General features: G+C 37.1%; 1 protein-coding gene across 3 annotated transcripts in view; it reads left to right on the top strand.

Annotated features, from left to right (window-relative positions):
- PPP2R3B (protein phosphatase 2 regulatory subunit B''beta) overlaps nt 1-16,816 on the top strand; it is a 44,893-nt gene that overhangs the window by 1,071 nt on the left and 27,006 nt on the right. For 2 of the 3 annotated variants that reach the window (XM_023948505.2, XM_023948500.2), the window contains exon 2: nt 482-844. In XM_023948505.2, coding sequence (XP_023804273.1) covers nt 497-844 — 348 coding nt within the window. In that variant the 5' untranslated portion in view covers nt 482-496. Of the gene's footprint in view, nt 1-481; nt 845-12,918; nt 13,227-16,816 lie in introns of those variants that run through there. The other variant, XM_023948511.2, reaches the window with a different exon arrangement.

Below are 16,816 nucleotides of genomic sequence, written 5' to 3'. Positions count from 1 at the left end.
CTTGACTGAAAGACTTGCTTATTAAATATTATTTTTTCTATCACCAGTGCTTAGCATAAACTGTTTAGATATTTAGTTCTTAGTATGTTCAATTATAAGTATTTTCAGGTCTTGTTTTTCATAATACATGTGTTTTTAATACATTTTCTTAGAGGATATTTTTAATATTTGTTAGCTATCTCTTTGAGAAAGCCCAAGTGCAGTTTCTTGTTCTCTAATCTCCACCATTTACACAGTATGCTTTTAAAAGAAATTATCTGTTATTTAAAAGAAATTATTCAAGTTGACTGTCTGGTTTATGGCTTACACTTATAAAATGTTGTTGAAATAATATGTTAAAATATAATTCCTAACTTCTGTTGGTATCTTGAGGGAATAAATATCAACACTTTGTTAAATGATGCCTGTGAAACACTGAAAGTCGGGTGGAATATTTATATGATTGTCAAATACTTACTTTGAGTTTGAACCAACAAAACAGGGAAACTGGCAGAAAATGTCACCTGGAAAAGTTTTGCAACCTGCAGTGAAAATGAAGGTGGATGAACTGTTTTTGTGCTGGTTAAGTCAGCCTGCAACTCAGCTAACACTAAAGGACTGCTTGAGAAGAATCAAGAATAAGGAGAAAACAGAGTTTGGTAACACAGATTCAGGAAACAGTAAAAATGAGAGTTTCACCAGTAAAAGTTCCAATTCCAAGCAATGCATATTAGGAGATACCAGATTGCCTTTGATGTCTTTCAGTCCTCCTCAGCCTTCTACTACTCTTCCATTGGCAACACCAGCCAGCTCAAGGAACATTTCTAATGTTAGAACAGCACGACGATCCTCAGGGACCAAAGAAGTAAGTTTGTTTCTTATTAGATTTATTTGTTTAAATGAAACTGACTTCTGTGTTTGTGGTATTGGCAAATTATGTAAGTAAATAGTTTCCCCAGTGGAGGTATCAGGAGCGGAGTGAAGCAGTAGCCCTGAACATAAAATGCCAATGTTTGTATGTCATTAGTGTTAGTGGATAGGTGGCCTAAGCTTCCATAAGATTATTTTGGCTTCCTGCCCTCTAATTGTGGATACATCTAAGTCCTTATGTTTGTGGTCCTTTTATAACATACTGCCTTGACTGCAAATATTCCTTTGTCTAATGATACCAGGCACTGTTGTTAGTACAAGACTCAAATTTGGCTTCACTGAATCTGCATATTAACAAAGTAATTGTTTTGGTACTGCATGGTACACTCAGCACTTCCTTCCTAATGAGCTCTTTATTTGTAACAGACAATGCCCTCTATGCAAGGATGACAGCCCTGCCCCCAGCCTGAAATTTTCTTTTTAAGCTTGCAGTTCAGTTCAATCTAGTTCCTAGTTCTTTTCATAAACTGCAAAAACAAAACTGGATAGAAAACGTTGTTGTAACTGAGAAAAGTTAAATGCTTTTTTATGATCAATGATCATAGAATTATAGAATGGTTTGGACTGCAAGGGACCTTCAAGACCATCTGGTTCCAACCACTCTGCCATGAACAGGAACACCTTCCATTAGACCAGGTTGCAAAAAGCCCCATCCAACCTGGCTTTGAACACTCCCAGGGATGGGAGATGCACAGCTTCTCTGGGCAATCTGTTGCAGTGTCTCACCATACTCACACTAAAGAATTTGAATAAACTTACCTTTTCAGTTTAAAGCCATTTCCCCTTGTCCTGTCACTACATGCCCCTGTAAAAAGTCCCTCTCCAGCTCTCTTGTTCCCCTTTAAGTACCGAAAGGCTGCTGTAAGTTCTCCCCAGAGCCTTCTCTTTTCCAGGTGGAACAACCCCAGCTCTCTTAGCCTGTCTTCTTTGGCAAGGTATTCCAGCCCTGTGATCATCTTTGTGTCCTTCCTCTGAACTTGCTCCAGCAGATCCACATCCTTCTCATGCTGAGGACCCCAGAGCTGGGCACAGCACTCTAGCTCGGGTCTCACCAGAGCAGAGCACAGGGCAAGAATCACCAACCTTGCCCTACTAGCCAGCTGATTTTGATGCAGCCCAGGACACAGTTGGGTTTTTGAGCTGCAAGTACACATTGCTAGGTCATGTTGAGCTTTCCATCCAGCAACATCCTCAAGTCCACCCTCAGGGCTCCTCTGAATCCATTCCCCACCCAGCCTGTTTTTGGTTTGAGATTTCCTTGTCCAAGATGCAGGACCTTCCACTTGACCTTGCTGAAATTCATGATATTCATAAGGACTTCTGAGAGTTACTATGCTATTTGTGCTATAGGACTATAAATTCATATATTCTAATAATACTGGAAAATTTAAAGAGGTTGTAACTCCCAATCGCTCTGTGTACTTTGGTATCTCACTTACTACAGTGTCCAAACCTGGTATCCCAGGGAGCCTGCTCAGTTGGGTAAAGGTAGAGAAGATAAAGCTGGGATATTTATGAATATCAGTTATTTCTTGTTCATTGTTGATATGCACTGAGTGTATAGACTTACCCTTTAACTCACAGGAGTAACATCATGACTCTTTTGCACTTAAGCATTTAATCTGAAGTGACCTCTTGGTTTCATAAGTACTAATTTTCAAATCTAGTTTGATAACTTCTTAGCTCCAAAACACCACGTGTCCAGTCTAGTGTTTTTCTAGATTGACTTTACAATAATAGGGACTTGTATTTATGTATAATCACCAGCCAGACAACAGAGCATGACTATTGATTTACTTTGTTGTTGTTCACATTATTGTATTTTCTGTTCTAGTGAAATGCAGAAAGTCAGTCAGCAGATGCTCAGTTTATTCTTGTATCAGATAAAAGCAAGCAAAGGAAGAGTTTCCATTAAAACCCACTGTTATTTGCTATACTTGATCACTAACTTGTGTACTGTAATTTCTCTTCATGTGTCTTGGTTGATTGCTTGAAGTAAATCCCATAAAGAAGTACTAAAAGAGATTAATGAAGAGTAACATCCTTGACTTAATTGGAATTGTGTGTATAGTGCTGAAAGAGAACCCACAGGGGTTAGGTTGTTGTTTACTTGAGTAGGTTGAGGAGAGGGAATTTCCAAGCAATGAGAAATTTGTTTATAGCTTTATAATTCAGGTAAACTGAATTTTCATCCAAAAGTTTCTCAATCTCTAAGTGTAAATGGCATTTGCAGCTGGCATCAGCTCTTAAATACCACCAAGAATTGCATGTTCTGCCATGACAGTGTATTTTCTCTTAGAAAGCATAATGTACCCTACTTTCTTCCACAAACTACCTCATGCAGTGTCAAAACTAATGCATCTGCTATTGTGCACCTTACTATGTTTCTCAGATCAAGCCAAGGTTTTATCTACCTCAAATGAGTGTTGAGGCCCTCATCTTGTTTCTGTAAGTGGAAGAAAATGTTTCAGATACTGGTCCTGTAGTACAAGCTAATGCAGATTTAAATTCTAAGTAGCAGTCCTAGAAAATGGTAACATTTAATGTTCTTAGCTCTGTGTGCATGAGGGTGTTATTAGGAAAAGGCTTTTACATCCAGCCATCAAGAGCTGGAGAATTTTTTTTTTTTATTTTTTTTTTTTACTATATAAGTCCACTTAAGCATCTTTGTAAACTTACTGTGCACCAGAAGTCTCACAAGCATACAAGCAGTTAACTTATTTTGGCATGATACATTCTCATCACTGAGCTAAATCTCTGCAGTTGATTATGGGTAAGGCTGCTGTATGCATTTTTTATGTTTCTTAAAATGTTCTTGCAATTTTTTTTGAAGGATGCCAAACAATAAAGCTGGTAACAGAAAACCACCATCCTTAGGTAATTACCAGGAGGTAAATATGAATGTCTAGGAAAACAACATTTTCATGTTACAGGTTTCTGTACTTGTTAGCAAAACATGTTTTTCTGAACAGGAAGCATTCTTAATTAGAATCTAATTAGATGTGTAATCTTTAATACTTTAAACAGTGGCACATGAGCAAAATAAGCTGGTGTGCTGATGGCAACCATTAAACAGCGTTTAAAGTATCATAGCTGTCAGCTATTGTATTCAAGGAGATATTTTTGTTTTCCCAGAGATTAGCTTGTAATTGAAACCCACAAGTTATATTTCTATCCAAAATTCAGAAGTTGCCATATATTTTGCTGAAACACTAATTTATGGTCAGAGGAGAGTTTGCTGTCTTTCAAGATAGTTGAAGCCCTCCCCTTATTAGCAAGTCACAAGTACTTATTCCAGTAAGTATTTTTGATCATGGTCTTAATGGAATTTTTTCATCTGGACAGGTCACTTAAAGCCATGTTAAGAGTAAACTGTTGACTTAATCCAAATGTACATTTTAAAATCTATTCAGAACTCTACCATGAAAATTTATCTTTCAGTGTGTTTTAGTGCAAATGGAAGCAAAACAGTGTTTGTTTAGGTATTGTTGATTTTTTTTTCCTTTATGAGAGGTACTTTGTTTTGCTTGCATGGTGTTCACAGTGAGGTGAATATCTGACTGTACCTATTGTATAAGCAATGTAATTGCAAAGTTCTGATCACCTTGGTTATGTGATGTTGTGATGTGCTTGTTTTGATGTGGTGTAAAGTACTTGCTAGCACTTGGTATTCTGCAAGTAGACCTGTGATTTGTATGTACTATATCCTTCAAGTAACAAAAATTCAGAGATATAAAAAAATTTCGGCGTTCAAGTCTCAAATGTTTTCTAAATGTATTGTTGAAGAAATTCTAGATCTGTGACTTTCAGTCTTGAAGGAGAGATGTTGCAGATTACTTCTAACCCTTATCACTACTGATAAATTTAACAGTGTTTCTGGGACTCTATTGTACACTGTTCATCACATTGTCAGAAATGCCAGTCCTCAAGTCCTAAAAGGTGCCACAGGCAAGATGTTTAATCCTAACCAGCTGGTGTGCAAAGCATCTGGGGAAACAATTCACAGAATTCTCTATGGGCATTTTGTGGGATGGTGGTGCAGAGAGAATGTGGTACAATCAGAAATACTTCAAAGTTATTTTCCATTTCTCTGCAGGATCAACCTTTTATATCATAAGTACTTCTTGGAGTGATTTCTCTATATTCTTTATTTGATAAGCATACTGTTCCTATGTGTTATCCTGTGGCAATTAAAGCTCATTTTCTTCCTATTTCATTACTTGGAGAATTTTTTACTTCTTTAATATATGGCTACTTAGCTTTTTAAATCATGCATAACATTCTTGCCAAAATTTGTAAGCAGGTACTTGACTTAAACAAGTCCTTGTTAGGAAGTTACTTGATTTGAACAAGATACTGCTATCCATTTTAGTTTAAAGGGAGGCCAGATTGAAACCTTTTAAGTTTGGCTGAAGTCTGAATAACACTTAACAGTTGCATTTTGAAACAAATTAATTCTGAGGGCTTGAGGTAGAGGGTAGCTGGGCTGGTACCACCAGTTTATAAGGTGTCTGCATCTGCATTGTTGCCTTGTATGTGTTCATAGCAGAAGCACTGTTAACTCCAGAGCCTGGGCTGTATGAGCTGTGTTAGCATTGCACCACACACCAGGTTGCGCTGTGTGGACTGTGTAGTCTAACACAGCCACTCCCCAACTATATCTTCCAAAGATAGTGTTAGTAGTGCCATGTCCTGTCACTAAGTGGGGAGGATGGTGAACTTGGCTTTCAACTCAAGCCCGTGACTTAAAGGGAGACTGTAAATAACCTGGTATCAAACTGATGTACTTTTATAATGATAACAGGGTAGTATGAGAGATGTCAGCATTAGTGTGATCTCAGTAAAGCTCCTTCTTATGGTGGCAACAAAGAAAGGGCAGCCAAAAGTTCATATTAAGGTCTGAAAGAGTGCAGCTATAGGGGTTCCTATAAAATCATTATTAGTTTTGAGTGGGATGACATAATAGTCATCAGTGTAAGCAGCATTGGTAGTATGTTGTGTTATTCATCTTAAGCTTTGCTGTACTGAATAGCTTGGAGTAGAAGAATCATTATCCTGATTAGAGAACAAACTGTTCTTTTTATTTATAATTGAGAAACTGAAAGTATATTCACGGTTGTAGGGTTTTGATAGTGTTCCTTATTCTAAGTGTATCTTGTTACCCTGTCATATAAATGTTACTTTTGTTAGCAGTTCTATTGATTTTGTTTACACTTTATGCTTTATTAAAATAAATAGTGAACTTCTGTCCTCTTTCAAAGTGGCAGTTGTACTTACGTCCTTCTGGAAACTCATATTTTTTATATGCTGCATCCAGTCTTAAAAGTTTTTGGCATTTCTAGTACTGTAAAATGGAATTCAGGATTGTGTGGCTTTCTTTGATGCTCACCTGAATCCTGACACAGGACAATTAAAATTAATTTAATTTTGAATTACAACATTTATTAATCACAGTCACTCCTTTGTGAGTAACTGACACTTAAAAGCAAACCAAAAAGAATTCAAAATTATATAATCACAGTTTACAGATCATTACTTCCAGTTTCTTCTCTGTCCAGTCTTTCAAAACAGATAAATTTAATTTTAGCTTTACATCAGTCATTTAAACAGTACATTTTTTAATGGCTGTTCATTCTGTGAGGAAATTAGGTATTGATATAGAGGAGATAGCCTTCTTTTTTTTTTTTTTTTTTTTGCATTCAGTGATGCTTGAGAACCTGTTCTTGTATTTTTTTGAGAATCTCTTCACATGCCTTATATTTACTGTCAGCAAGAGAGAAACTTGAGGCCAAAAGTATGTAAGGGCCTAGTTCTGTACAAAATTCGTAAGTGCAGCTTATCCAGTGAACTAGTTTGTCTGTTGGACCTAGTCAATGGCTGCACAGGATTTTTCAGGAATCCATGTTATGAGAAAAATCTTCAAAATGCCAATGGTAAAATCAGATGACTGAAATTTGGGTCCTGGTTTTCAGGATCTGATTAATAGGGTCATCTGAAGATCATGAATAATAAATGGGCTCTGTCTGCAGAATTATTCTAAGAACCCTTTCCCTTAAAATTCAGTTTTTGCTGTACACAACTAAATAAAATGTGATTTTTTTTTAAAGATGGCAGAGAGCATGAGAATTGTTCTAAAGGTATATAAACCATTCCTTTATTGTCAGGCATTGATTTTATGACTTCTAGTATTGATGCTTGCTGAAGTTAGTCTGTCAAATGCAGTTAACAAACTGAAAAAGGCCCTTGCTATGTCTTTGGAGTCCAGGCTGTGTAATCATAGCAAGGTGACATATATCTTATTTTAGCTGTAATCTGATAATGGCCCATGCCATGGTGGTCATACATGGCTTTCTTTTGGTAATGTGCAGAAAATCTGATCAGCCCCTCCTTCCTGGCCTACCAGCATGACCACACAGCTGGCATCTAACTGCTGTCTTTTTACTTACTGTCTTGCCTCCTAAGAATTCTGGATTCTCTTAGCAACTGTGGGAAGAACAGCCAGACATAGTTCTGTCTAATCCAAGAGTACTGGAAAATTTAAATAATCATTCAAGAAGGCATTTACATGCAAGACTTCCCGTTCCAATGGGGAGCCCTTGCATCCTACAAGAGAAAAATTATGTATCTAGGCCCAGATGCACATGAACTCCTTTCCAAGGTCAAAGGATCAGTTTCTTCTTGTGAAGGTAGATTTCTTAACTGCACAGTGTTAACATTTAGCAGTTCATCAGTATGTCATACTCAAAACACTGTCCATAACATTAAAGCAATCAGTTTCCATAACTGGTAGTTGAATATGAGCCTAATAACTTGATTTCTTCTGCTACATACGCACTGTATATGTTAGCTCCCTTAGGTTTTGTGAGTGTACTGTTGAAAAGGGATGACTCCCATCCAAAGGAGAGTTAGGGATGGATAGTAGTACTTTGTTATTCTATGCAGATCACAAGTGCATTGTCCTCTTGTTCTCTTTTCATGCACAGCAGTTACAATTGGGAAGTTGCTAGCAAGAAATTAATTTTGGGAACTTTCAGTATGGCAAAGGCCAGGTATGGACTATCTGGTTTAGAAATAATTCTTCGTAGCATTAAATAATGGTGATGGTCTGGTCACAATGTTTCTTGAGGGTAGGAAAAAAAAAGAGCTCAGCATTTCAGGATTTGGTTTGTGTTTGCTGGTTTTCTTAGTCTAGCAAATAATTGCTTCTTTTGTTTATCTTCTAGTATATTTATATAATTTCTTCTTTGTATTTCCTGCCTCATAGTAGCTCTGTTTTAGCTGGCATGGTTAGCTGATTGATTTCTTGTATATCTTCCCAAGCTATTTGTTTTCACTAGTGATTTCTTTCCACTTTTAAAGCTCTAGAATATATCTTTAATACTAAATTAGTCATGCTGTTAATTTTTTTTTTTCCTATATTGAAAAATTGCTACCTTGCCTTACTTCTCTTAACTGCTGTTCTACCCCTCACTATTAAGTTACTTTTGTAATTGTTGTGACTAGACTCCAGCAACTAAAGTTTTTATAGGGCTGAAAATTATTTTTTTGGGAGCTTCCTGTGATGCTGGAGGATGCTTTTTCCAAAGATTTGAGGTCACTTTCACTTAATCTCTTAAGACTTTAATATGCTGTTGGTCTATGCTTCTGTCAAGAGATTCTGGTTTGCTAGGCAAATAGTTAAGGTTTTTTTAAAGTAGTCTTCAAGGTTATATTTCTTCTACAATACCCAGAATATCATGTTATTTATGTTGTGTTACTCTTGTGTATGTTCAGATCTTTGTTAAAGTGGTAAACTTTGGCCGCAGTCCCTTGAGTCCAATCCATTCATAGTGTGTATCTTTAGCTTTGGAAGGAAGCTCTGAGCATGCATCTTCCCCCTGTTTGTTTATCTAGCTAATAATAAGCTGCCAGGATACTTAAACAGCTTCATGGCTGGCACCCAAACCTTCACCCAGTGAAGGATTTTGCCTTAGCTTTCACTGGAGAGAATTCAGATTTAGAATAAATGTAACACTAAACTTGAACACTTCCAGTTCAATCTGGATGAAAGCTGACTTTCCCCTGTGGTTAATTTATGACTGAAAATGTTAAAACAGATCTTAGGGGATTGATGACCACACTGCATTATAAATGCTCAGTCTCCTTAAATGTGGCAATACAAACCCCTTTACAATTTAGATGGTGAAAAAGATGTGATTAGTAACCAGTGAATTTAAGTGTAGTCAATTGCATGGAGATTGTTAATATTTTGCAACCTGTGAACAACAAATATCCAGGTATATAAACAACCACTAGGTTGGTAACCATAGTGCTAAAATATATTAGGCTAACAATGGGATTGACTCGGAACAGTGAAGTAATATTATGAGAAAGCAATGCAGAATATTCAAAATACTGAACCTGGTTTGCTGGTTAAGTTATGATGGATTCTGAGTTCCATTTGAATAAAGGAGGGAAATACACAACTCTTTCCAAAATGGAGTTTAGAACTGTCATGGTTTTAAAGCAGTAACTAAAAAAATTACTCTTTTCTTTCTGTGAGATATGGATTAGAACAAGAGCAAAACAGGCTTAAAACTTAAAAAGGAATAAAGAAAGTTTATTAACAAACTACAAGAATAAGAACACCAGAATAAACTTCCAGAAAACCCTTTTTATCCCCGACTACCCACCATTCTCTTGTTCACATGACAACAGAGACAAAAACTTTGGAACTTCGGTGTTTAAAACAGCCCCAATTCTTGCTAGTCTTTTCACCAGTCTTTGTAGAGAAACAGAAGTCTCTTTCTGCTAATCTATGGAGTTTCTCACAAGAAAAACTATTTCTATTATAGCTTTCTATTTCTCTGATGCCAGCTGCCCGGAAATCCGGTCATCAAAATTCACTCCTCCCATTTCACATCATTCTGAGGTGTGTATGGGCCATGAGTCTAGGGATGGCATTTTAAGGATGAGTTATTCAAAGGCAAAAGTACTCTTCATCTGTCTTTGTGAGCTCTACTAGAAAAGTTTTCTCATTGTCCCCCAAGTCTTCAAATTTTCGCTTCACTCTGTTCCAGCACTTCACTGTATCACAATTACTCTACTTTTTACTCAAAATCCACACTTTGAACACTCTATTGCTCCCTATATACTCTGTCATGAATTAAAGGAGTTTTTTCAAGACTTTATTGTCCATCTCCATAGCTTTAGCAGAAAAATATTTCAGCTTATAAAGCATCTCCTTATTCTCTACCTTTTCTTTACTGTCTCTGATAGTTTATAAAGTCTCTTTACATGTTGATTACTCTCTTTTTCTCTCTCTGGATAAAAGGATTAATCTGCAAGTCTCATCTGGGTAATGAAAAATCTTGCCCAGGCTTTGTAGATGGTTCTGTGATCTCTGCTGGAGCAGTGGCTGGAGTTGTGTGCGATGGAAGATTCTTCATGGCTGCTCTGGAGAGTGTGGTCGCTGTCTCAGCTCACCGCAGGTCAAGAGCTTTTTTTTCCTTTCTTTACTTGGCAGTCTCTGGTGAATTCAGTCACAGCAAAAACTGCAGCCGAGCCAGGGACCAGCCTGGCCCAGCCAGAGCCCCCAGGGTAAGCCCCTCAGGCCCCATCTCCTGGCTGGGAGCCGCTGGGCCCAGCCCAGCCCCCGCCCGGCTGCATGGCCGGGCCGGAAACAGGAGGCCTGGAGCTCTGTTACCTTTCACAGCCAGAAAACAAAGAGAGCAAGAAATTCTCAGGCTTAGGTCTTAAGGTGGTGTTCACAGGTTGATTTTACTTTTCAATGGTCAAAACTGCTGTCAGTTCTTAGAAATGACCGATAATTGGTCAGGAGAAAAGACTCCCATCAGTCACCAGCAGTTTCAACTTCCTTAGCTCCCAAAACCACCTTAAAGGTAAAGCCACCCCATGACAAGAACATTTCTTTCTTTGTACTGAGGCTCATTCAGCAGGTTCAGGAGCTCCAGGCGTTTTAGGTTCCAGACTGGTGCTTTTTTAGGTTAGCTCTGCATGTGACAGTCCATCATCTTAATGACATAATACAGCCACATCAAATAAGACTGTGAATGTAGCAGCAAATGGGAGTGCATCACCTGGTTGAAAGGGATGAAAATAGAATGCACTTGAGGTGAGGAGATACTATTCCTTACCTCAAGTAAGGCCAGTTCAGCCTAACCCGAAACACAATCTGCCTTGCAATTCAACCTTCCTGACCTTCCACATTTTGGTCTGGAACGGTTATCTGTTGCCAGAGTTGGATTCCTCTCCTACTCTAACACCTCAGTCTTTCATCTCAAGTTCCAGGCATGCTGCTGTTGTGTACTGCATGCCCAGTTTTTTGTTGACTTCCCGGTGGCCAAGGTTTATGCCAGGTTAGTTGATTTAGTCCTCCTGAAAGACAGTGAGTGACAGCCAGATTTGCTCAATGCAGTTGGATAGTCTGGTCATGCCAACCACACCATGTCTGACTCTTGCCTTGTCAATTCCTTTCTTGTTCTCCCACTTCCGAAAGAAATAAATATCTTCATAACAAGTTGCAATAAAGAAGCAGGAGGTGAGGACAGGACTGGATACTAAATTAAAACCAAGAAAGCAGGTGTTTTGTTATCATTTACTTTCTAACAGTGTGTGATAAACTGAAAAAGAATCCAATTCATACAAATTGTATTTCACTAGTACTTTTTTATAATTTCCTTTTCTTAATTGAACAAGGATATTTACTGGGGGGTTTTAATACAGTGTTACTTTATACAATGGCTATGAATGGGTGAATAGGGAAAAATATTATATGGGATAAAACAGTGCCGTCCAGTAAAAGAAATCTCTGATGTAGTGGTGAAAGAGTTGTTACATTTTTGTGTAATCAGGAAAATGGCCTTATTTAAAGTAGGAGGGATGAAAACGGAGTAGGAATGACCGGGTCTTTCCTTTTACACTGTTATTAACTAAACTTGTGTATGGCAAGGTACAGATAATAAATAGCTAACGCTTCTATCTTAAGAGAATTTGGAGATGCTAAGAGTGGAATAGCTTGGAATAGTAAGAGTTGCCATACTCATAACTGTAATGGTGATATTTGAAAAAAAAATTCCAACAAAATAGCAGCATTTCCTAAAGATGGCTGTGATAAAGGTATATCCATTTAAAACGTGAAAACTCCACTAGTTACAAGTTAATGTATCTAAAACTGTAAAGGAGAAGGAACTGAAGGTCACTTAAATTTTCACAGAAACTTACCGGATTTGTTTACATGAAGAATATTGATGTGTACTAAAACTTGGCCTCACCACCCCCATAAAATGTATTTGAGAGTCAATATCCTGAAAATAGAGTGGTAGCAGAGTCTAATGCTAGTGAAATGTGACAGGTATGCAATCTAGAATGTGGATGTTAATGTTTATAAAGCTATTTAAGAAAAAAAAAGTATCCTGACAATTTTTTTTCTAATTTTTTGATATAATTTGTATTTCTAATGTAATGTTTTGGTAAAACATGATTTAAAGCAGTGTTTCAGTGTAGTAACATTAGCTTTATTTCTGCTATGGCTTTCCATCTTAACGTTTAAATTTTTGGATTCTTGAAATACAGTAACTTAGATTAATGCAAAAAAAATTATTTCTTGATTATGTGAGCCATTCTGAAAGCCTGTCTGAAGCTTTTTCTGTCATTGCGTTCATTTTCCCAGTGTAATAGGCTTCCCGCTAAAGGACAAAAGAGTTTAAAAGGATTGCTGGCTAATAAGCCTTATCCTTTGGTGAGGTGGTTCATTGAAGCTAGACAGTGAGTGTTTTGTGACAGAAGGGAAAGCTGAGGGGGATGGGAGGAGGAGGAAGCTAGAAAATAACCACGACTGGCCTCTCTGCATTCCTCTAGGGCTTGCCTTTTTTAAAATTGGAAGCTGCTTTTATAGATGCTCCTCCAAACACGGTTTTCATTTTCCGTACTGTCCCATTTAGACTTTGGAATGCCTGGATGAAAGGACAGGCCCCCAAGTGACTTCCCAATCTGTTTTTGCAATTCCAGCCAAGTTCCCTTTAATGTATGGAGCGAGCGAAGTTGAGCTGACTCTTATAATATCACAGAACTCGGGTGCAGCTGCTGCTTTAAACAGCACTGTGTGATAATACAACAACTCTGCTATTTACTGGGACTCAAGTGCCTGGACTGGCACACAGAGACATTATATGAAATCCGAAAGCATGAGGATAAAGGAGATTTCTTTGCGACAAGACCCTGATCTAAGAAAGGAGTTGGCATTGCTAGCTCGAGGATGTGATTTTGTTTTACCTTCTAGATTCAAGAAGAGACTGAGAGCTTTTCAGCAGGTTCAGGTTTGTCTTTCTGTTCTTATGCAATTTATTATTGTCAACTGTACCTTCGCAACCACTCAAACTGCAGGCTGTTACTAAACTAGCAGCGTTTTGATAGTCTGTTCCATGTATGACGAGTTCTTCAGTGTTTTAAAAGACTGTGCAGGTAGTTTTGTGCGAAGAAAATGAGTCTGCTGAAGCACATAGCACAGCTAAAGTACAATGTTTGTACATAGGTATATGCAGTGAAAAGTTGGTGCATTTAATGCTATTATACTTTTAAAGACTGTTTTCCTTAATCTGCGTAGTTGTAATATACATGCATTTCCCCAGAGGGTTTAATTTACCTTTTACCAGATCTGGGCATATAAAGTATACTGATACAGGCTGTAACTTTACTAGCTCAAACATAATATCTAAAAAGTGCTTTCATACTTTTATTATGATCCTGAATTCCTTTAGATTGTTTATTTTGAACTTTTTTATTTGGATGAGATCAGTTGTTGCTCTTTGATCCACATGTACTTTTGCTGTTTTGTAGTATTGAGTTAAATCTACAGTTTTAAAGTGTTATTAAAATTGAGAATAGAAGTATTTGAGAAGTAAAATCAGAAGGAAAACTACTTTTAGAGTTAATGTTCCAAGAGATTTGTTATCTCATGGAGTGAGAAGAAGTGTACAACTTTTTTTGAGATACTGAAATTTGGTATTTCTTTAAATACCCTTTAAGACATACGGTGATATCTGAAAGCATTCACTTTGACCTTACCTCACCCTCACTTCTGATTCATATACTAAAGGTGCGTCAGTGAAGGCATGTGTGAATTTTTTTTACCCTTTTTTAAGGAACATTTTTCAGCTGAATAAAAATTACATTAACTTAGAATTTCTGACATTATTAGTTATTCTAAATATAGCCTGCTACTTAATTTTGAATTCAGTGCACTAGTGTCCCTGTCAGGTGACCTTCAAGAGAGGAACATAGAGCCCTATGACCCTAAGAATGTACTAGCCTTCTATCTGTTTATTTAAAATTGGTTTCAATTGGTATTTGTAAGCAATGTTTATTCCTTTGTGTAAAGCAGAGTGTTGACTGTGCTGGTTTATACCATTCAGCACAGACATGTGAGTGAAAGGATTTTTGACTTGTCTTCTGTGCTAAACTGGAGAGAGGTGAGAGAACTTGTTGACTAGAGACAACAAGAAAAGAAAATACTATCTTAATTGCCTAAATTAGTAGTAGCAGGTAATATTTAGGCAGCTCAGAGGAGGAGGCAAGTTTAGTCTAGTCATGGCATCCTGTTGTAAACAAACACAGCATTACCTTGTGTGGTGCCCCTTAACTTGATCTGTCTTTCATCGAGTGATAGTTGGATCACTTGTACTTTTACAGGGCCTTTTTATGTTGACCTAGAAAACATCTCAGTGTAGCATGGTTAAGCATACCTCCAAGATACTAACTACTTTAGAAAACAGCTTGTCTAATCTGTAGGGGTTTTTTGTTTTAGGATGCTGCTGGCTATAAACTTGGAGTGGAGACAATGAGCAAACACTTTGCATTTTTAACCTTGTCTTGCACTTCCTGGGCAAATGGCAGCTGTAGGATAATGTATGATAAATGACTTAATTATATTGCAAAATTCTTTAGGCAAAACAGAATTAACAGGAGTATAAAACTAGAATGTAAGGTCTGTCATTGCTCAATTTGATATAAAGTATTTTATCCGAAGTTCCTTTTATAAGTGCTAGTTTGCTTCGACTTCATGATTTTAAGGAGACCTTTTGGAACTATCATCAAAAACTAAATATGGGTGCTAGTAACTTGGTACAGAAGATGGGTATTCTTTACCTGCCATTTTATGTTAATGTTAATTCCAACTTATCTTTCTGGGTTCTAGGTCAATTTCAAAGAATAGTTCTTTATTTGCTACATAATTGTTGAAGAAACTTTATGTTAAAATTAAGACTGCTTAGAAATTTTGTAGAATAACTTGAAACGAAACTTCATCATTTCAGTTGCTGAGCTTTGTTGCTTTTGGATTTTCCACCTCCTATTCCACTGTATAGGCTTTCAGACAGAATAATTCATTAATGTGATGTAAAATTAGAATCCTAAAGTCAAGCAGAAATGGAAGCCAATCTCTTCTTCCTTATTTCTAGCACAATCTTATAATTTTATAATTTGTTAAACAAATGACAGATTCTCTTTAAGACATCTGTGCTATTAAAACTAGCATCTTAAAATAAAAAATTAGTAATGGTGGTGGATGGTGAAGTAACATGTGGCTCAGAATCTGCTCTGAGGCAGGTTGGAATGACTGGGTCTTCCACAGGTTCCAAGAATTCTAAGGCAGTGGCTTTTCATATAGGGCCATGTAAGTAAATAATCTGTGTAGGTAATCCCCTGTGGTTTAGATGGGGTGATCATTAGAGCACAGCACATCAAGTTTCTTGAAAATCTTTAAATAGACCACCAGTAGTGAGGTGGGTTGTTCTGGAAAGTGGTGGCATAGGCAGTTCTTCAGTTTTCATTTATTGATGAAAATTGAAAAAACCTGAGCAAAGTAGGGCTTTGTGGAAAGATCTATTTCTTAAAAGAAAGGTGAAACAATACATAACTGTTGAAATGTTCTCTATTACCTTGGGGAGCTAAATTTCTTAGTAGGTATCTCGGCATAAAGTGAAGTGAAACTTCAGTCCATCTTACTCTCATGTTGATTCTAAGACCAAGATCTTTTTTAAGTGCTTAACACCTACAGGGTATATTGAACTGGGAATGCAGCACTTGAAGAGTCACTGTGTCCACCTTGCTTGTCAATTTATCTGAAACTTTGGAGGGAGAAGAAACTATCACCTTGTCAAATGTCCAGGAAACTTAAAGAATATGAAAGGCTGAGTATTATGTTTTAGCCAACATCTGGTGACATCCCCACCTGTCAAAATATGAATATAAGCTGCACCATTATGCATGCTATATGAGGAAAATACACCTGAAGTTTGAAACAAAAATAGAATAAAATACAAATATGCTTATACATTTGTAACTCAGTGTTAGCTAAACTAGGAAAATCAGTATTTTTTGCTACTTAGAGGCTGCATCACCTTACTAAACTGTGGAGTTCTAACTTTAAAACTAGACTTTTTAAAAAGTCAAATTCATGCTGAATGTAAGGATTTTTAAAAAGGAGCTTAAAAAAAAAACTGGCTGAAGTTTTTAATTAATCTTCTCAATGTTAGTGACAGACCTGTGTTGGCATATTTTTTGATACTTTTAATGAATTATACCTTTATCTGCTGTGCCTACTGGGTGATTCCTTGGTGTAGTTGTATGCGTCACAACTCTGTGAAAACGGAGAACTACTCATTTCATGACCACCTGTTAATGATACTAAATGCTGCTTACAAATGCTATTTATGTCAGCTGTATGAAAACTATTTCTTCAGCTTCTGCAGTGCCTCACGAGATTGGCTTGCCTTCCGAGTGAAGTAACTTTAGACTTTAGTGCCTCTTGATCATTTTTACATTCCTTGTTACCAAAATGCTACATAAAAGCTTGTGGCATATTCAAGATAGCAATGAACACAGTCTGTAGGTACTAATATGTGCTGGG

The sequence above is a fragment of the Cyanistes caeruleus genome, chromosome 3, assembly GCF_971803275.1.
Source record: "Cyanistes caeruleus chromosome 3, bCyaCae1.hap1.1, whole genome shotgun sequence".
In the NCBI taxonomy this organism is placed as follows: Eukaryota; Metazoa; Chordata; class Aves; order Passeriformes; family Paridae; genus Cyanistes; species Cyanistes caeruleus.
This window is presented reverse-complemented; position numbering and strand designations above follow the sequence as displayed.